Here is a 21,350-nt window from a genome sequence, read left to right on the forward strand (position 1 = left end):
AGCATCAGAAGAGCCAGAACAGACAAACAGAGGGGGTCTCAGGGAAGGGATGAGTCAAGCACCGATGAAACACACAATATGTCTCTGGTTCCTTGAGGCTTCCTCACCCCCCATTATCTCTTTGGATACTGCTCTTCTCACTGGACTAGATGGCAGCATGTACACAGATACAGGTAAGACATCAGAGCTCACGACACACGGAATCCGGGAACAGGAATGGGAATAGCGATACCAGGACGGTAGGGAGAAGGTGGGGTGAGGAGGGAAGGAAGGAGGAACCAATCTCAATGATCGACACATAACCACACTCCTCCCCAGCAAGGGAGAAATGAACAACAGAAACTGTGGGGGATGGGAGACAGTAGCTGGTGTAAGATATGAAAATAACAATGTATAATTTATCAAGGGGCAATGAAGGTGGGGGGAAACGAGGAGGAAGAAGAGCTGACATCAAGGGCTCACGAGAAAATAAATGTTTAGAAAATAATGATGGCAACATATGTACAAATATGCTTAATACAAATGATGTGTGGATTGTTACAAGAGCCGTATGAGCCCTTGTAAAATGTTAAAAAAATAATTACCTCACGTATTTTACTCACTAGTATTTTACTCACTAGTATTTTTTTTCTCTCAGCAAAACAGCCAACAAAATTAAAACGGACAACAAATAAAGGTGCACACTGTAAGCTTTGCTATAAACAAAAGCTCCCACTTTTTTATTACTATAAAAATTGACCAAGAGACAGAATAACGCCTAATAGAATGTACAGAACCTGTACAGATTATACAGAATAAACACACATAACCTGTAAAGGTTAAACCAACATTCACTAAATCTGAACTGCTGAAATTCTTTAATGATGAAAAGTTGTTTAAAGATTCAACTCATTTTATTATAATTTAGATCTGTAATTTCAAGTTAAATAGAAATAAATACTGACCTCAGAGGAAATTTATAAAAGTACATATAACTAGTATAATTTCACCTGCAGACATACCTACTTCTTGCTTATTAACTATCTCCTTTACCGATATTTTGCATTTGTGATAATAGTAATAATATCTACTCTTCCACTCTTTTTCACATTAACAAGGAGCCAAAGGAAGAAGGGAAGGGACGAGGAAGAAGGCGAGGCTCATGAGCAGAAGAGCAGCACCCAGGCTGCCATCCGGAGTAGGGTTAGGTGGAGGAGCGAGGCCAGGCAGTTGGCACAGGAGGAAGGGGCGGCCAGGTCCCAGGAGCTGTTGGGGGCTTGGACAACTCTTTCTAAGAGGTAGCTTTGCCAGCTCGACAGCGTCCTGGGCCTGGGTGGTTAGGTCTCCCCTGTCTGCAGGCCTGGAGCTGCCTGCTAGAGGCACTGCTGGGCTAGCCCAGTGGGAGGTGCAGAGAAGAGGTGCTAGGGTCCACGGGGAGGCCTGGAGCCGGGCCAGGTAATGGTGGGCATCAGGAGGTGGCAGGCTCTCTGGTGGTGGGAATGCGCCCTGAGTATCGGAAATGAGGGGTGAGTGCTAGCGGTGGGAACACCTGCACTAAAGACAGGGCAATGGCCTCCACTCTTGGACAAGGTCAATTTTGTATAACGACCAGGTTTTTGGAACTGAACCAAGACAAAAAGCAAGGAGTAGGCCTATATGGTTGACAAGTCAACTGCTTACATTATACAGAAAACTAAAGCAGACTAAAATAATTAGTAAATAAAAACATGCAAAATTTGAAAATTGTTAATATGAAAGGAAATTCATCATTGAATTAAATTGGCTAAATGGAGTTTATAGAAAATGTTGCTTGCCAGTTTCTATAAACTATACAGTTGCTATGAGTCAGCACTGAAGTTATTCAATGAAAACATCTATATGCATAAACAAAGTGTTCAGTGAACTTGTGATATAAACTGCTTGCTGTTATACTTCTCAATATTTAAATACGTATACAGTTATCTCTATTTAGCAATTCATTCATCTTTCCCTTTAAATATTCATATTTTTAAAAGTCTAAAGATTAGATATGAGAGGGCTTAAAAATATTTGTGGAAAAAATGCCATTATCTTTTAATTCCATTTTTCTATGTACCATATATACTCGAGTATAAGCCTGCCCAAATATCAGTCAAGGCACCTAATTTTACCACAAAACTGCAATAAAAATGTGCTGGAAAAACTTGTCTTATACATGAGCACATACAGCACTTTCTGACAATGCTTTCATATATGCTAGTGCTATGTAAGGAAAACACAAGAGAATTAAAGTACCATAACATACCAATTTTTATTCCTGGAGGACATAACATATCCATGATCAGATCCATATTTCTTTGATGGTCATCATTGATTAGGATTTCTGATGCTGGAATCTGGAAGAATTTGTCCTATAACAATAAAATTATGCAAATGACAGAGAGAGAAAATGGAAATAATGTTACTTTAATGTTATAATTTAAATAGCATTTCAATATTCTCTAATTACTATACTCTAATTATTTTACTCTATCAAGATTATAAAATTCATAAACTTAGAGCGGTGAGATAATTATGAATTACGATTTACTAGTTTAACTACAAGTAGCATTGAGGTAAATTAAAATTAAATTTCTCTGGCTTAATGATAAAAATAACAATAAAAACCAGTGAGCTTGACAAGTCTCTATGCTTGTAAAAAAGTAATAATTTTAAAGAACATAATGTACAGTATGCATTTATTTAATATTTTATATACTCTATTAGATTAAGAGCTTCAGCACAGAAGAAATTTTGCTTGCTTTGCTCATTGCTGTATCCCCATGATGTACAGTAGCACCTGGAACACAGTAGTTTGTTCACTGAATATTTATTTAATAATTGGATAAATAGTTGGAGAGGCAGGAGTAACACTCTTGTCTTAACCATATTGAGAAGATGGAGTCAGGAACACTGCCAACACTGCCCCAAAGAGGTCTGGTCTTTGTCTTGTGTCCTAAGTCTTTCCCAGAGACTTTGGTTACACCTGAGAGCCTAACACTGTGATTCAGCCTGACCCCCGAAGCAATGGAGGCTGAGATCAGGCCTCTGGGCAATTCAACGACGACTAATGCAAACTCTGGACCCCAAGGCTTGGTGAGCATCTCTTGTAGGCCACATTCCCTGAGCACTAAAAGATGCTCTTGTCTGGGCTAATGTGTCAGAGGGGAGTCTTGTAGACTAACTATTAACGCAGCACTCTAGGAAGGGGCCTCCCTATTAAAACAAACACTTCCCTCTAATATGAAATATAATTGAAAAGAAAAAAGAAATGCTATACACAATGTTTATGTGTTAAGGCCATGCCTCTCCCTGCTGGTCCCTGGAACAGAACTTCTGCCTGGCATGGACGTTGACTCTTCTTAAATATCTATTCTTCAAGTTGTAAATATTTAATTTTAAGATTTAAAATGTCAAACCAGAAGAGAGAGATGCAATCTTACTTAATTACTCTTTTAAGTACCGTAGGAGCCCTGGTGACGCAGTGGGCTGCTAACCACTATGTCAGTGGTTCAAAACCACAAGCTGCTCCTTGGGAGAAAGATGGGGCTTTCTAATCCCAGAAAGAGTTATCATCTTGATAACTCGACAGGGGCAGCTCTACTCTGTCCTATAGGGGTGCTGTGTCCTATAGCTCTACTCTGTCCTATAGGGGTGCTAGAATTGACATGATGGCAGTGAGGCTGGTTTGGTTCGGTTTAAGTTGAAATCCTTTCAGGAATAATATAAACCAAGCCCAAACTCACTGCCATCAAGTCCATTCTGACTCTTAGAGCTCCTCAAAGACAGAAATGCTCCTTTGTGTTCCCCAAACTATAAATCTTTACAGGATCATCTTTCCCCACGGATCATCTACGTAGTGGATCTGAACCAATGAACTTGCAAAACATGTGATTAGAGCCTAACGCTGAACTCAATGCGCTACGAGGACTCTTTGCTACAATCTGGGTGTGAACAACTAAAACCTGCTGCAACAGTGACGATTCTGGCTCCGAGCAGGCCTATAAAAGGATTTCCAGGGGCTACAAATATTTGGAAGCTCCAAGAGCTTCAATTTACTCTCATGGAGGGGCTGCGGGGTTTGAATAGCCAACCTTGTGGTTAACAGCCCAACGCTTACCAACCAGTACCAAGGTATGAATGTTTAAGAGATAGTATCTTATTGTCAACTGATAATCTCCACCCTGACACTTACAGAATCCATAAGATAAGCCTCCAGAACTCCTGTTCCATCGTCGAGCGTAAAGGTCATAACGTACACATATTGGAGAGGTACGATACCTAGTACTAGGGAAGGAGAGAAAGATCAAACCATGTGTGGTGGTTACATAATCTGGTGTCAGTTTGAGGATTCAGAGTGAAGGGGTGGAGTCTAGTCTGTCAAGCAGGTCATAGCCAATGAGGCCTCTGTGTGGGCATGGCCTTCCCCCGAGGATTCTGGGAATTCCTGTATTTCCTCCACGGAGGCGGAAAAACACTCTCTCTAAGATTCCTCTGAAAGACAGTCTACTGACAAAGGCACATGGCACTACTCTGATAGACCCTGTGACCTGGCAACTGGAGGAGAACGTGGAGACCCCTGTCAGCTGAGGTGCTTATACTGCCACTGGATCCACAAGACTTTGCACCCACTGGCCTGTGATCTTCCTGCATTCAGATTTTTAAGGATCTGTAGGTATGACTAATGCTAAAACAAATGATTGGATATGAACCAAAGGGTTATGATCGACAAGACTGGCACATGTTTAAAAGTAAATTTGCTTGCATTTTAAACATTTGCTCTAGTTTTATTACAATCACTGCGGATGATTTTAATTCAGGTAAGTTTAGCTCTAGCTCATCCTTTTCTTGGGCTTACTATACTCATGAATATGAAAGGACTCCAAGGAGTTTGTGCAAAACTGGAATTCTAAGGTAGGGGAAATTTTCATGAAATTTTTTGAAGCCCCTTTTCAGTTAAAATTGTAGGATATAATATTTTGCTTACCTTCTGCTACAGAAGAAGGAATCCATGATGTTTTATCAGCCAAGGAATTTAAACACTGTATTGGTCTCAAACTGGAACACTGTTTACATCTATAATTAATAAAAGGGAAAAAAACCAAGAATTTATTAAAAGTAATCTATTTTGTAAACTATGTTATTGAGTAATAGTTGACACATCATACAATTCAAACACATCAAGAAGAGGCGCACAATCACCACCACAACCAACTGTAGAACAAAGGTCATTCTCTCCTTTCTTGTACTCAGCTGTTGACTCCCCGTTACTCCCCCTACTTCCCCTTCGATGCCCCATACACTACAATCCATTAACTGTCTCTATAGATTTACCCACCCTTGAGTCTTTATACAGAAATACAAAGCAATGACAAAATAAAGGGACCAACAGCAATGACAAAGTAAAACACAAAAAACCCTCAAGCAAAACGAAAGCAGGATTCCGTTTGTTCACATTAGGGGGCGTCTCCGAGGTGTCATGTCAGTGAAGGCCACCCTCTTGAAGTTGTGTCATATGCTTTTCCACTTTTTGGTATGTGAAATGCAGGACTGATGCACGTATAGGGGCAGCAGGGGTACAGTGGTGGAGGTGAGTAAAAGGGAGAGAGTGTCTGGAAACTGACTGTCGTGGAACTTGACGTGAGTGAAGCACGGAATTAGAGGGCATACGTATTAAATACCAATCAATAAACACTACACTGAGGGTTCCTGGGGAGTGTGGTGGGTGCTTTCAATCCACCAGTCACAGCAGGTGGGTAGGGGAGCCGAGGCTGTCTGCTCCTTCATATGGTCATTTAACATGCTGGATGCTAACCATGTCAGCAGCTCAAAAACATCAGCCACTCCACAAGAGAAAGATGAGACTTTTGGTTCTATTCTGTCCTATGGGGTTGCATGTGTCAAAATTGGCATTGAGTTTAATTATATGGCCACTATGAGTTGGAAGTGAACCGATGGCAGTGAGCTTTTAATTCACCCATTGATAAAACTTTCATTCCACTTATATCAGCTTAATACACGTTCTTAATAATTATACTTCGATTGTTAATGACAATTTCATGAGGCATTAAATAAAGCGAGCTGTCATCTCAAGTTATTTCCTTGTTAACTATTTTTACAGCACATGCATGTTAGGCAAGTGTCATATTTTTCTCTCAATCACAAAAGCAAAAAAAACCCCCTAAAAACAGTTATTAAATACATGGGTTGTTTTACTGCTACACCAGATACACATGATGTAATGGATACCAAGCAACTCTTTCACTACATCTTTACTTGTACATGTGTTCTTAGGTTGCCTAAAATATTTAAATACAAATGAGTGTAGCAAAAACAATGACAGCAAACAGCAGGTTAGGGTTCAAATAACGGTGTGTGCACCATTTTCTGGCCCTCTCCAGTGGAAACTGGGCCACGACTTTGTCTCAAGGAACACTTGTGCAGCAGCAGGCAGAGGTGTGCAGATTGAGAGTGTCTTCCACAGCCTTGTGAAGTGCTCCAAACCTTAACGTACCACAATGACTACATCTGTGACTGGAACCAATGATCCCTTTTATCCCCCAAACCCATATACAGGAACTTTACTTTGCTTAGACATGGAAGCAGTTTTAACTCTGGCCCTAGTGAAGCCCCAATGTACCAAAAGTACTAGGCCAAACCCTTATAACTTGTATAAAAATTTCACATCCCCATAATGGCCATCTTTAGATGAAAGCAGGTTAATTGGCTCTACTTCCCTCATAGTAAACATTAAAACCGCATGGGAAATACAGAAATTAAAACAGAAGTAACAGAAACCTGTCCTAAAATGTAAACAAAAGACTATCTGTGGGCCAGAATGGATGACAAATGGTCCACTGTGGAAGTTTTAGAATAAGGAAGACCAAAGCTGAAGGCTGGTTAATTTACCCCTCCTTCTGCTTCAGCTCCATCTCATTGGGTATCTGATGTCCACAACGTCGAGCTGTCTCAGTAACTTCATTATGAGTGTGTATGGCTCTTCACTTAATGTAGCAAGTTTATCGAAAGCATGCTTTCTCCGGGGAGTTCAGAATCTCATAGAACACAGAGAAGTTAAGGGCCAGATCCAATCTGATAAGATGTGTTGGTTGCATTTCCTCTTTGCTGATTTCAAAGGTTTCTTGGTATGCTTGTTGTGACTGATCCACAATTCTTTTCTTGTCATGACCAGCAGCACCCTCAGCCAAGTAAAAGTAGTGTAGTAGTTACATAATCTGTTGTCAATTTGAGACTATTAAGAGTGAGGGGTGGAGTTTAGCCTGTCAGTCAGGCTTGATGACCTCACTTGGAGGTACTAAGGAGATAAATAGTTCCCTCCCTGTGAGACATTCCTGCTGACAAGACACATGGAGCTACGCTAGAGCCCTGGAGCTACAAGAGCCACATGGAGACCCCTGCCAGCGCTGAGATGTTTCCATTGCCACTGGATCCACGAGACTTGGCACCCACTGGTCTGTGATCTTCCTGTATTCAGCATCATTCCATGTGTTGGGTGATTCTGAAGAGGAATTCATAGATTGGTATCAGACACACGGGTTAATTTGGACTTATGGACTTGATCTGGACTGGGCTGGGATGTTTTCTCAATATACAATTGCTCTTTTATACACAACTCTTTCTTCTACAGAAGTGTCTCTGAATTTGTTTCTCCTGTCAATCCAGACTGATCCAGGGAGTAACCTCTTCATTTTCTAGAAGACTTTCTCTCTGCCTGTGAGGCATTGGGAATCAAGAACTTTTCCAGAAAGAGACAGTACACCATTGCAGACAGCCTTAGCATCGGACTCCGTTTTCTCTCTGTATTCTCAAGCCATCTGCTGTTTTTCCTCAGCACGTTCAGTCTTTCAAACAACAATGCTCCAAGCTGACCTACGGGCTCCTACATTTTTATAAGCTCTGTCTCCTTGATGGAGGAGGTTAAGGCACTTGAACTTGGCGTCCAAAAGACAAGCTCCATTTGTGCCAAGTCATTCTTGGTGGCAGTGAGAGTCCCCCATTCCTGTTTCTAAGATGGCTCACTTTGAACCCAGTGAGATGGTAAACTGACCAATCCCTCAGTAGATTGCCATATACTTCATCTGCATGACTCTACCTGCCATTTGGTGGGGTTACAAAGACTAAGGACAGAAGAGCGATATCAAGTAATTCACTGCTACACAGTGGCATTCAGTCAGTAGATACTAAACATATACCAACTAGTAGAATAACAAAAAATTGTCCACAGTTTTTAATTCCAAAAATTCCTAGTGTTTTATAACATACCCAAAATGTCGTGTTTGCCTTTGTATAAGAAATGGTGCTGAGAGGTCAAGGAGTTCCAGGTCGTCCTTGCCCGATCGCACAGGAATGACACTATGAAACTTGCTGGAGAGTTTGCAGATTTCACTGAGCACACCTCCTGTTAAAAGACAACAAACTCATCCTTGCAGCAGCACAGACGCAAGCAACACGGCGTGCCTCTTAAGTTATACATGAGCAACAGTAAAAGCCCAAAAGGTTTCCCGGAAAAAGCCGTGAACGCCATGAATACAGAGATTTCAAAAAAGAATCCTTTGCAAATTTAGGATTGTGCACACTGATTAAATGGATTGACTTTAACACTGCAAAGAAAAAAAAACAAACTATCTAGACTTCAGGAAAATAGAAATCTTGTGAAATTCTAACAATGTTCTTGAGTTGATAAAGATTTCCCTTTTATGCCAGCAACATTTTACTTCTAATAACAAATACGGAGAAAGTGGATAGTCAAAGAATGATAAGATTCTCACCATTTTAATTTGAAAGAAAAGTATAAAAAGCAGATTAGGAAGCTGTGTGGATGGACTTAAATAAAGAAGTAACCAGAATGACAATAGCACAAAGGAATTAAGGTTTATCAGAGCAAAGATATTATACACTAACTTGAGTGAGATTACTCATAAGAAATTAGTTATCATTCACAGGACAATGACTAAGAAAATAACTTTAAACAAGACCAGATAAAACGTGAGGGAAATTAAAATGCTATACTAGTAAAACATCTACTTAACACCTAAAAAGTAACAGAGAAGGAGAACTGGAACAGAAAGATATGTAGAAAGGAAATAGTAAAGTGGGCGATGCAAATTTACTATATCCTTAATTACGGTAAATGGACTAAGCATTCTCATCAGTGAACCTCTAGCTCAGCTTATGGTATTCAGAAATATGATAAAATGTAAAAAATTTACATTAGAATGTAACTTTTAAACTTCCAAAACTCATTTCCATTGCTTCAATGTTGACTCCTGGCGACCCCTGTGGGTTTCTAACACAGCAACTGTCACACGAGTCTAAAGGCCAGTCTTGCTCCTGAGTCGCTGCTGGTGGTTCCATACTGCGGACCATGCGGATAGCAGCCAAGTGACCACTACACCAACAGGGGGTCTACATATACTTCTATCGACTTCCATTAACCGTTGATGTAAGTTAAAGTGCTATAAATCTGGGTTTTATTACAGATGTACTGTATTATGAATTGAAGGTACAGAGGCTAGAATAAACATAACCCTATCCTTCGGAAGCTCAGAGTCTAATAAGTACACAAACTGTAAAAAGACAAATAGACCTTGTGTAGAAGAAGAGAGTGCTCTGTTGGAAGTATATACAGTGTGTAATAACAGCACAGAGTAACATTCACTGAAATCTGCTTTATGAATTCAAAAAGTGATTACACACGTATATGTTTACTAATTATTCAGTACGAATTGAATTGATGAATAAAGGTAATTAATGGGTTTTCTTTAGGTGAAACAGTGGAGGAAATGTTCCGGAGACGAGAGCAATGGCATGACAAAAGGGCGCAGAGAAGCCACCAGGGACGAGGGCACTGTCTCGGATTGCTATGGCTGGAGGGGAGGATGGGAACAAAGAATAATAGGCTGGATCGAAGCTTATGGGATGAGTGGCAATTAAAGACAAGCATTGGTGCTAAGGAGGATTTTCTTTATTTAAGCTTCCTTCAGGGCAGCTTGACTTTAATACAAGAGCTCTCTAAAAGGCAGGACAGCAGGGCAGAGCCCTACGGCAAACCTGGCATCCTCTTAGTTGGTGTTAGGGCAGCTCTTCTCGGAGAACATAACAGGACAAAGTTTTCATTTTAGGAAACACAAATAGTCTCACTCCATTTGGGGGTCTCTGACTTTTCCCATTTACATCCATCTCATGGTAAAAGTAAAAATGTTGCCAATGGACTAAGAAACGAAATTCCACCCACAAAGCAGCCATGCTTCAAATTATGCTAATATCTACCGTTGCGGGAAGAGAAACAGGTAAGCGCAGATGAGGCTAAAACAGACGTCCACAGGGATAAGCTTTATTAGACAGCTACTGGACAAATTTTAGCTAACGGCAACATTTCCTCTCCATGAAGAGGAGTAACAGCATCCCGAATCACTTGCTATGTCACACAGGAGGAGGTAAGTCAGACGACCACTGATTACCTCCACTGGGCACAATATTTAATCTCTCTCTGCCTCAACTTGCTTACCGATGAAAAGTAGCGCATGGGGATGTGGGAGGATTAAGTGAATTAAGACTAATGAGAGTAGCTTCTGGTACAGTGGAACCGCATTAAAAATGAGCTGCGTTCTTCAAAACGATACCAGTGCTCACATGCATGTGCCCTCATGAAGACACTGCTTTCTAAACTGAGAGAGTGATTACTTTTAGAAATAGAAGTATGGCAGCGATAAAAAGGCCAGACTTCATTTCAATAAGCACATCTTGGTATGTTTATAAACTGAAGTCAAATGTTTATCTAATTTAAATGGCAGCTTTATCACTTTTTTCCTGAATGGCTTTGAGGGAAGAAAACAAAATACAAATAATGAAAGTTCACAATTTGGTATAAAAGTCAAATAAAATGCATATAGAATATACACTGGATAAATCTTAGACAAAAATGGGAAGCAAATGCAAAAATAAGCAAAGGCTCTTAAAACTTGTCATCTTTACTTGTTTCCACATCTCTGCTTTGATTTAGATACCAGCAGCGGAGGCTTTTATTCTGCTTTTAATGAAACAACAGTGACATCCAGAGGCCAAGTTAAGAGCAACTTTGCACAAGCAAAACGGCCTCTTTATTAGTACTCAATTTACCATTATTGTGATTCTGACAGGATTACATGCATGCCAGATCTCTGTTACACACACACACACACACACACACACACACACACACACACACACACGAGCTTTTCAAAAAAGTTTGTGGAAAAGTGAAATGAAAAGATAATGCAATTTTTAAAAGAATTTTTGATAGAAGTACAATATATTCCTTTCTACGAAATCTAAAACTATTTTGACTTGGAATGCAATCAGGCTGCCTATAAAGTATATTTTGCAAATACTGAAAGCTTATGAAAATACAGTATTGTAGTCAAATACAATAATATTCTAATAAAAAAGTCTTACCTTCTATCAAAATGAGGCACTCATTTGAAGGTAGGAGGATACCGTCATTTTTCACAAAATGAATGGCCACTTTTCGTTCTCCTTGCTCTTCGATGGTCCACGTGTGGGAATCATATAATGATGTATTTTGCAGTTTGGTCTCTGGGGTTTTAGTTGTGCTCTCTTGCAAAATTATGTCCAAATCAGTGTCGTGTGGAACTTCTTGCCTAAGAGTATCGACAATAATAGAAAACACCCATGGTAACTAAAGAATTCGATCGAACAAATCATCTAGCAACATTCGACAGCCAGCCATTTTTTTTGGTTAGTTATGAAAATGTTCAATTCATAGGTTAAATAATTATTTCCCAATAGAAAAAAAAGATTATATTTTGTGAACAAGTATATCTACATCAGCATTACATTTCTGTGGCTTCCAGTTAAATGTATGCACAACACTGCGGCAGTAATCTCAAATCCACAAGGCACTTAGTTTACAAATCAATATTCATTACAACTCCCTTTAATATGAAGTAATACTTTTATTTAAAAGTCCCGTGTATAAAGTATGACACAGCAAGCCTGGTATCCAGATTCAGTATTATCTAGATCAAAAGAGGCCTACATCTTTGTCCTGTTTCTGTCACCATTGTGTAACCTTAAAACATTCCTTCACCCCTCAGAAATGAAATATTTATTTGCTTTAATGAAATGATCACAGACAATTCAACAAGCAAAACTTGGATAATAACTCAAGAATGGTATATTTTAATTCTAACTAACATTTCAAATGGAAGTAAAAAACAGGCCTTTCATATTTTATTAAATGAAATTTGATTATCAAAATGTAACAATGTATCATTTACACTTTGGAGAACAATCTATTAGCATATACAGATATATATACAAACAGGCATGCACACATAACATATATACGCAAAAATATATTAATTTGTACATTTAGTTCCATAGTGAATCATATTTGGAATATGAGGGGGAACCCCAAAAAACAGAATTTTTTCACAGCTATGTATTTAAAGTTTTTTATAAAAACAACCTTATCACTTTCAAAGCATTCTTTCTCCATTACACTAAATACATTTGTTCTATCTGCGATTCCATTCTTGGAAACATTTTCAAACGCATCTGGATAATGGCTGCCAGCTCCTCCCTCATTTTTTCTTCACCTCTTCTACATCATCAAATCACTGTCCTCTCACATCGCTCTTCATGCACAGAAACAAAAAGAAGCTGTATGGAGCGAGGTCAGGGGACTAGAGTGCATGGGACAGGAGACGCAAGTTGTTTTATGCCGAAAGCTGACACACTGAGAAGGCTGCGTGAGCAGGTGAATTTTCATGGTGGCAAAACCAGTGCCCCGCTGCCACAATCAGGCCTTTTTGTCACACACTGCTATGCAATCTTTTCAGAATCTCTGAATAGAAAGTTTGATGAACAGCCTGACCTGGCTGAATGACCTCCAGTGCCCTACGAGCTGACATTTTCATCCGTTTGGTAAGTTGACAGATGTCCAGATGATGTTTGTCATCAATCGATGTTTCATCGTTTTTGAAATGAGAAAACCCCACTCATACACTTGAGTTTTTCCCATAGCACAGTCCTTGTAAACTGTGTTCAACATCACAACAGTTTCTGCAGCATTTTTGCCCCAAGCAGGAAACAAATTTTACAGCTGCATGCTGTTCTCTTAAATTGTCTATCACAAAAAATGAGGCTTGAAGACAACTGCTTTTATGAAAAAATTCACTGTGACCAGAGAGAACCTTCCTAGGCGATGCCACTGAGTGCATCAATTCTGAGTGAGTTGCTGGATGCTTGTCTCGTGGGGAAAATGTGTACTACGAAAGCTCCACCCCACCCAGGCAATTCTAGTTTTGGGGGTACTCCCTCATATATGTGGTTATTGGAAATGTACTTCAATTACTTTTCTAAAACAAAAGTGCCTATGTTTGGAAGAAATTCTACACACTTTTACCTGTACTTTATATAGCAATTGCTGTTTGGAATGAGTACCTTGAAGGTGCTGAGAAATTCTGTTTCCAGTGAGCCGTGGGATGAAACTTACACGATGGCAGTTAAGCCACAGAGAAAGATTGCCAACCAGGCCTTCCGGTACCACCTGGTTAGAAACTTCCCAGGACACAACTCCTTCTATCTGGGGAATTTTGCTATAAAGGCTTACAGCTGAGAAGATTTTTTGTTTGTGTGATAGAAGAGCGTTTTCTCAAATACTTCCACATTTCCCCTTTTTCATTTGCATGCATCAGCCACTAGGATGAATTTCAGATGTGAATGTAATACTCCTTTTCACTTAGCATTTCTAAGATAAATCAAACGATCTACTCTCTCAGAATGCACATTTCCCATTAAGACATTTTATCATTCTTATGAGCCATAATACACAAAACCCACCATGTCTCCATTTCCAGAACTGACTTTAAGTCCTTTAAGGGCTGGCATGTACATGAGGAGTGCAGATGAGGCAACGGGTGAGCATTCGGCAGCTAACCAAGCCTGTTGTTTGAACCCAGCAGTGGGTCCCACAGAAGAAAACACCTAGAGATGAGCTCCCACACGATGATAGCCCAGGAAGCTCAGGGGCAGTTCTCCTCAATCAAATAGGATGGCTATGTGTCTGAATCAACTCAACACCACACACACACACACACACACACACACGAATAAGTACGGTTGCTCTATTACAGGAAAGACTTACAGTGCGTGGCATTGAGGACAAAAGAGTTTCACCGCCTGGAAGAGTCTCTGAGGCTTGTACGACCTCAGTTTCGCTCGGATACGATACTGCTGAGGGGCCTTTTGTTTCAAAACGGCGCACAGTGGGGTTTTCTCCAGGTACTGATGATCTGTGAGGACTGTGGAGAGTTTTCATATAGTCAGAGGAATTTGCAAACATACGAACCAAAGGTATTCAATAGAATTTAATTCACTTAAAGTGCATTAACTAGAAGGCCAGGGTTGTGTCACTACAATATTCACTCGCAAGTAGTGTCGGGCAAGTAGCCGGTGCTTTCCCAGTAGGAGGGAAATAAATGTTCAAATTCATTGTCATCGTAGTGGTGAATGGGACAGAGGAAGATTAGTCACAATGGGAAATAAACCAGACAATAGCATAGGGACAGCTGCCTGGTAAATAAGTGTAATGGGGAGCTTCTTTTGGAAAGTAGTTCCTTTTCAGCTACTTTTGAAAAGGCTTGGGAAAATTCTGGTCAGCTTTTACTGGGCCAAGTACAAAATGTCTTAATGACACAAACGCAGAGCAAGAATCCTTACTCAGCATGCTAGCTATTCCGTTTAGCACCTTCCTGTTTCAGAAAATGAAACTCCTGCCTACACCTTATGAATCTTAAGTGATCGGGACGATTCCTTTCTATAACTAGCTCTCACCCAGCTACAACCCTTGCTGGATACATTTTCTGTTAAAAGAGTGAATAGCTAAGAGTCCACAGCAATTTTCTTTCTCTTTTTAAAATAAAAGACCACAGCCTGGCGACTGGGTCAGCTTATTGCAAAACAAGTGGAAGTCGTAACTGCTGGAAACTCATGCTAAGACACTGTATCCTGTATTGTACTATATTTTCAACCTTAAAGAAAAATACCCAGGAATGTTACAATGGCCTCCTGTAGGCCCTTTACCGAGACTGGCCAGTTGTTCAGATTTTGATACATCTGACCCGTCTTCATCTCAATTCCTGTGCTTATGTACGTACACACGATGACGGAATCCCTCAAGAATTTCCAGACAACATGCCTCTTTTCCCTAAAAACTTCTGTGTGCATTTCACAAAAGCAAGAAAACTCACTGTCCCAACTGAATGCAATTTTAAACATTAGAACTTTAACACTGATGGAATACAACCATTTATTCAACAGATACTGTTCTGATTTCTCTCACTGCCCCCAAAATGTTTTTATTTACCACTTGATTTTCAGCTCCAAGATCCGATCCCAGGTGACACAGTGCATTTAGAAGAGCCCCCAGAGACACTAACGCCATGTGTGTCTTTGGACTCCTTTACTGTGGAACAGCTCCTCTGTTCTTACCGTTCATGAGAGTGGCACAACTGAGGAGGCAAGGCCATTTGCTTTGTGTTGTGAACCTTAATTTGAGTGTGTCTGCTCTTCCTCAAAATCTGGTCCTGTGATGCCTGACAGGAGTGCTACGTAAATGACGGTGTCCAGCACAGGGCATGCCTTCAAGCAGCACAGGTCACTGGTGATGGTCACTCTGAAGAGCTGATGCTGCTGGAATCCACCAGGCTTCACACTGAACACGTACTTTCCCTTCCCAGGAGCCAGTCAGCAGGCGGTTGGAACAATGTCCATATCCCGTTTTTCCTCACGAGTTCTCCCACTAAGTCAGGACCCACTGATGATTCTCAATTGAATCAGAGAGTACTATTATGTTTGCAAAATAATGACTACTCTTAATTTCATTATTCCTTTTCAACAATTAGCTGTTATTCCATTAGAAAGAAGAGCATTCAGCATCATGTATCTATTATTTGTAAATTATTAATTTTCTTATTAAGGGTGAATGGATTCCTACTTTACACCATGAATTTTGATCCATTATTATTAATTTTGATGCTCAAATTGTCCCAGATTTGGCAAGTGGGACTCCTTCCAAACTGGTATGATCTAACATGTTCCTTCATTAATTGAGTACTTCCTTCCTTTCCATATTCACCCAGTAAATCCCTGGTCCCAACTCTGAACTCGGCTTCTTCTCAGAGTTTGATTTCAGGCTTGATTTAGGGACTGTGCTATTCAGAAATGACGATCTGTGTCCTGGGTGTGTTCGCTATACTAGGAAGCCATTGTTTCAACAATCCTTACTGGCTATTGCCAGAATACACACACACACACGTTTATGTCAGCATACAGACACGGATTCATCTTGTGTATATATATAAATATATATGTGTGTAGATATAGTCACAAACACAAACTTATTTGTGTTTATCTTATCTGTATCAATCTTTAAAACAAGTACATACTGGAAATTCCAATTCTGTTGACACAAACAAGCTTGTTTTTATCGATGCAATCAATACTGACTTACATCCATCGAGAAAAAAAGTCCCACCACTCTCAAGGTGATTCCGACCCACAGCAACCCTAGAGGACAGAGTAGAACTGCTGCACTGGGTTCCCAAGGCTGTCCTCTTTCCAAGAGCAGCGAGCCACGGCTCTCTTTTCTTCTGACTCACAGTGACCCTGGAGAGGACTGCTCAGGTTGTAAACCTTTAAAAAGACAACATCTTTCTTCCAAGGAGCAGCTGGTAGGCTTGAACCACGGATCTTGTGGCTTAGTAACCTGGTGCTCAACCCACTCTGCCAACAGGGTCGCTAAGCTTCCTTCTTGATTCCCTTTATTATCTATCTATGTTTCCTTTCATGTTTAAACAACAATGTATTACTAACTCATGTTTGACACATCATCTAAAAACATTTTATCATAGCTGAAATAACACTGCAAGCAAGTCAATCCTGATTCATAGCAACTCCATAAAACAGGGCAGAAGTGCCCCTGAATTTCTGAGACTGAAACTGTGCATGGGAGTGGAAATCCAGGTCTTTCTCCCAAAGAGTGGCAGGCGCTTTTGAACTGTTAACCTTGTGTACTACAGGCCAAAAGATGGAAAGCATCTGAGAAAGATCCTTCACTGCCAACATTAAATTACAGCTTTGGAACCCATAGTAAGGAGTTTCTTACCCTGATATTACGCTTCATGTACAGGGTAAATTGAATAAAATTAATGTAATAGAAAATATTTTACATCCACAACCTAAAACTAAGCCCATTGCACTATCTACTAAAAACTATGGTACCTTTTACAATCTCTGAGTTACTTAAAACATATATTTCGTGTAAAGACTAAATTTTATGTTTATCATATTTTTAGGAGTTCCAATTTATGCCAGTAATGGACAAGGAAGAGGAATAAACGCAAACTCGGGGCATGTGTTGGTCTCCTGATTAGACAGGGATGGACTTGCTGACGACGGTAAGAACATGGTCATGTTCCACGTTCGAGGCGGCCTTACTTGTAGCAGACAGCTGCTGACATCTTTCTACCTCATAGAGTGATACGGACCCAGAGCCTACGGGAAGGAAAAGGGAAAAAGCATTACACGTATAATTTCTAACTGTATTAAAAATTCAGTGTGAAATTACCAAGGGCTCATGAGGGAGGAGGAAGAGGGGAGGGAGGGGCAAAGAGAGGACTTGATGCAAAGGGCTTAAGTGGAGAGCAAATGCTTTGAAAATGATTAGGGCAAAGAATGTACAGATGTGCTTTATACAATTGATATATATATGTGTATGGATTGTGATAAGAGTTGTATGAGTCCCTAATAAAATCTTATAAAAAAAAAAAAAGAGTTGTAAGAGTCCCCAGTAAAATGATCTTTAAAAAAATTCAGTGTGGCAGTGAAAACTATAAAACACTGCTGAGGTAAGTTAAAGAAAAATATCAATAAATGGTGAAATATGCCATCTTCATAAACTGGAACCCTGACCATTGCTAAAGAATCAATTCTCCCCCAAGCTGACCAGCAGATTCAATTCTATTCCAATGAAAATCCCAGAAACTCTGTGATGTATTATAAATTCTAGCTCCCATGCCTGTGGTTATAATGCTCTTTTGGATGGAGTTCTCGCTACATTAATGGACAGAATTAAGGAGGATTAAGCATCTACCTTAGTAGAAGGTGTGAACCAAGTTACCATCGTTTGTTTCCTTGGGCGTATGTTCTTCTCCTGAATAAAAACCATCTACCATCGCAGAAGCAGGAACACACTGGGAGTCGTTGGACTATCGGAAGAAGAACCCCCCATGGAGCGTGCTAGAGATCTGTCTGAGGGATGGAGGTCAAGAGCACAAGCAGCAGAGGCTTCAGTACAGAGACAATAGGGCAGAGCAAAGGAGCCAGGTGGAGATAGAAGTGGTGGAAAGGAGCCCATGAGACAGAGCAGAGAAGCAGGAGGGAGAACGATACTGTGAAGCAGAGCAGCAGGTGAGCTTTCTGGCTAACAGAGGCAGAAGCTAACAGAGGCAGAGCCTGAGGACCAGAAAGAAATGTGGCTGCTGACCGAGACAAGGCTCTGCTATGGGCCAGTGACCATTTCCTTACTGTTTCCTGATCCTGCTTGCCACACCCTGTTAACTTCCCCAGTGAACCCCATCAGTTTGAGTTGGGCCTTGGAGTCCTGTGGGGCCACTGCAATGAGCCATCTAACCCAACAGGAAAGTAGAGTGTCTGAGGAACGGCTGGCGTCAGAACAAGAAAAGGAAGCTGGAGGCACGGCCGACTCTTGCCTCATGGCAATAAGGGGCAGAAGTCAGCTCTGGCCTCCATGTCACTTACGCAAACATACAAAGAAGAAGAGCTGGGTTTGGTTTCAGTCGACTGGGTGACACTCCTGCATCACAAAAGGATAATCTGTGTATGTGACCCCTATTGTCAAAAGGGCAGAAAAAGTTTCCCCCAGTTTCCTCGATGGTTACAGGGCAAGGGAGAAGCAAGGGTAAAGTAGCGGCCATCGATGCAGCAAGACGAAGGTCAACGCAAAAGGGAGGCAGTCAGGGAGACACAGGGTGGAGTGTAGGAGTGAGGGTAACAAAGAGAACTATGGATAAGCCAGACCGGTGTGGAAAGCTACGGGGGACTTTACTGGGAATACACCGAAGTTCGACACAGGCTATTAAAATAATAATAATAAGAGGATTATGCCAGTGTTGATAACACCAGCTTAAACTGTTCTTACTTGACATGGTTTGAATGCTGTCCTCACACTGGGATACACCGACACCATCGGTTCGTTGAACGGCCGTCAAATCTACAGATTCTAAAGTCCTAGAAGTAAAAGAATACAGTTTTAAATGATCCGCAACACAAAGTTAATGTAGTTTACTTCCACCCACAGAACAAAAAGACTCACTGGGATTGTGTACACAATTTTGGTGCCTGTCCTCTTCATTTCTTTCAAGGTCTATAACTTTCACAACATTGAGTCTAGCAAGAAACTAGTGAATGGATTCATTGTTGGGTCGAGTTGATCTGGACTCATAAGAAGTTCATGCGATAGAGTAGAACTGTCTCACTGGATATTCTAGAGTAGAACCGTCTAACTGGATATTCTAGCCTGCAGCCCCTCCGTATAGAAGCAGGCTTCCAGGTATTTGTCGTTGGAAGCTGCTCGGTGGGTTGGAACTACAGCTTCAGTTAGCAGTAGACCACGGTCAACTACACCACAATAGGCAGTGGAAAGATACAAGCTTTCAACAAGAGCAAGCTGAAGATTGTTAATGGATGGCATCCAGTCAGAGCAATCTCACTACAGAGTCAAGGAAGTAGTGTTCTGCTACATATGCAAATGTGAGATGTGAATCAGTGAAATTGATGAGTGTTTAAATGAAAGATTATTTAAGTTGGTGCAAAAATTATATTCTCAGTATATTGAAACAATAATTCACTTCAATTAACACAACCATCGGTAAAGAAAAATCCACCCCATTTCCACTGACTCACAGTAATCGGACAGGGTAGAGTAGAGCAGCTCTCAGAGGCTTCAGAGACTAAGCAAGGGGAAACCCCCAAACTGGAATTGCGCTGGGTGGAGTGGAGTTTCGTAGTACATGTTTTTTCCCACTAGGCAAGCATCCAGCAGCTCACTCTGAGTTAGTGCACCCAGTGGCATCGCCTGGGAAGGTTCTCTCTGGTCACAGTAAATTTTTTCCTAAGAGAAGTTTCGCTTGAACCTCGTTTTTTGTTGTTGTTGTTTTTGTATGAGAACAGCATGTGACTATGAAATTTTGTTGCCTGTTTTGGAAAATGCTGCAGAAACTGTTGTGATTGAACATTGCTTAGAAGGAAAGCGCTATGGGAAAAACTCAAGTGTACGAGGTTTTCTCATTTCAAAAACAGTGAAATGTCAATTGATGACACACCTTGTTGTGGACATCTGTCAACTTCCCAAATGGATGAAAATGTTGATTTGTTGTGCACTCACATTTCACTCCGCCAGGTCACAGTGTTGGTCAAGCTTTCTCTTTAGAAGCTCCGAAAAGATTGCCTAACAGTGTGCAACACAAAGGCCTGCTTTGTGGTAGACGGGGACTGGCTTTGCCACCACGACAACTGACCTGCTCAAGCAGCCATCTCTGCGCCCCAGTTTTTAGCAAAAAAATAAACCAAAACAGCCTGCCTCTCTTGCCCATGCACCTAACTCCCCTGATCTTGCTCTGTGAGACTTCTTTTTTGTTTCTGTGAATGCAGAGGGACATGAAAGAACAGTGATTTGATGACATAGCAGAGGTGAAGAAAAAACAAGGGAGGCGTTGTCACCATCCAAACAGATGAGTTTGAAAAATGTTTCCAAGAATGGAATCTCAGATTTGACAAATGTATTAAGTATAATGGAGAGTACTTTGAAGGTGATAAGGCTGTTTTGTAAAAAAATTAAATATATAGCTTTGAAGAAAAAAAACACACATTATTTATTTATTTGGGTGCCCCTTCTACATCTTAACAGGAACAGATGGCCTCATCTGTCTCTTGTGGAGCAGCTGGTAGGTCTGAACTGCCAAACTTGTGTTTAGCAGTCTAATGCTTGACCTACTGAGCCACTTTGGCTCCTTTTTTTTAATTTAGTCAATAATATATTTTCTATATTCCTTTACAGATACATAAGATTTATTTTTTACTGGTGAAAACGTTTCTGCACACATTTCCCGCTAGGAAAACTTCAGAAACAAGACTGTATATACAGCAGGGTTTGGAAGATGATTTGACTTGCTGGATATATCAGAAAATCTGAAAAATGTGATACTCTAAAACATTTGTTACCTGTGTATTCTGAAGCAGGCACTTTG

At 40.6% G+C, this 21,350-nt stretch overlaps 1 protein-coding gene across 5 annotated transcripts in view; it reads right to left on the minus strand.

Annotated features, from left to right (window-relative positions):
- POT1 (protection of telomeres 1) overlaps positions 1-21,350 on the minus strand; it is a 100,186-nt gene that overhangs the window by 17,455 nt on the left and 61,381 nt on the right. For all 5 annotated transcript variants that reach the window (XM_075558622.1, XM_075558623.1, XM_075558621.1 and 2 more), the window contains 8 exons: positions 19,244-19,332; positions 17,521-17,577; positions 14,168-14,324; positions 11,452-11,657; positions 8,281-8,416; positions 4,985-5,073; positions 4,193-4,284; positions 2,264-2,369 (listed from right to left, as the gene is read on the minus strand). In XM_075558622.1, the coding sequence (XP_075414737.1) occupies positions 2,264-2,369; positions 4,193-4,284; positions 4,985-5,073; positions 8,281-8,416; positions 11,452-11,657; positions 14,168-14,324; positions 17,521-17,577; positions 19,244-19,332 (932 nt within the window). The remainder of the gene's footprint in view (positions 1-2,263; positions 2,370-4,192; positions 4,285-4,984; positions 5,074-8,280; positions 8,417-11,451; positions 11,658-14,167; positions 14,325-17,520; positions 17,578-19,243; positions 19,333-21,350) is intronic.

The sequence above is a fragment of the Tenrec ecaudatus genome, chromosome 9, assembly GCF_050624435.1.
Source record: "Tenrec ecaudatus isolate mTenEca1 chromosome 9, mTenEca1.hap1, whole genome shotgun sequence".
NCBI lineage: Eukaryota > Metazoa > Chordata > Mammalia > Afrosoricida > Tenrecidae > Tenrec > Tenrec ecaudatus.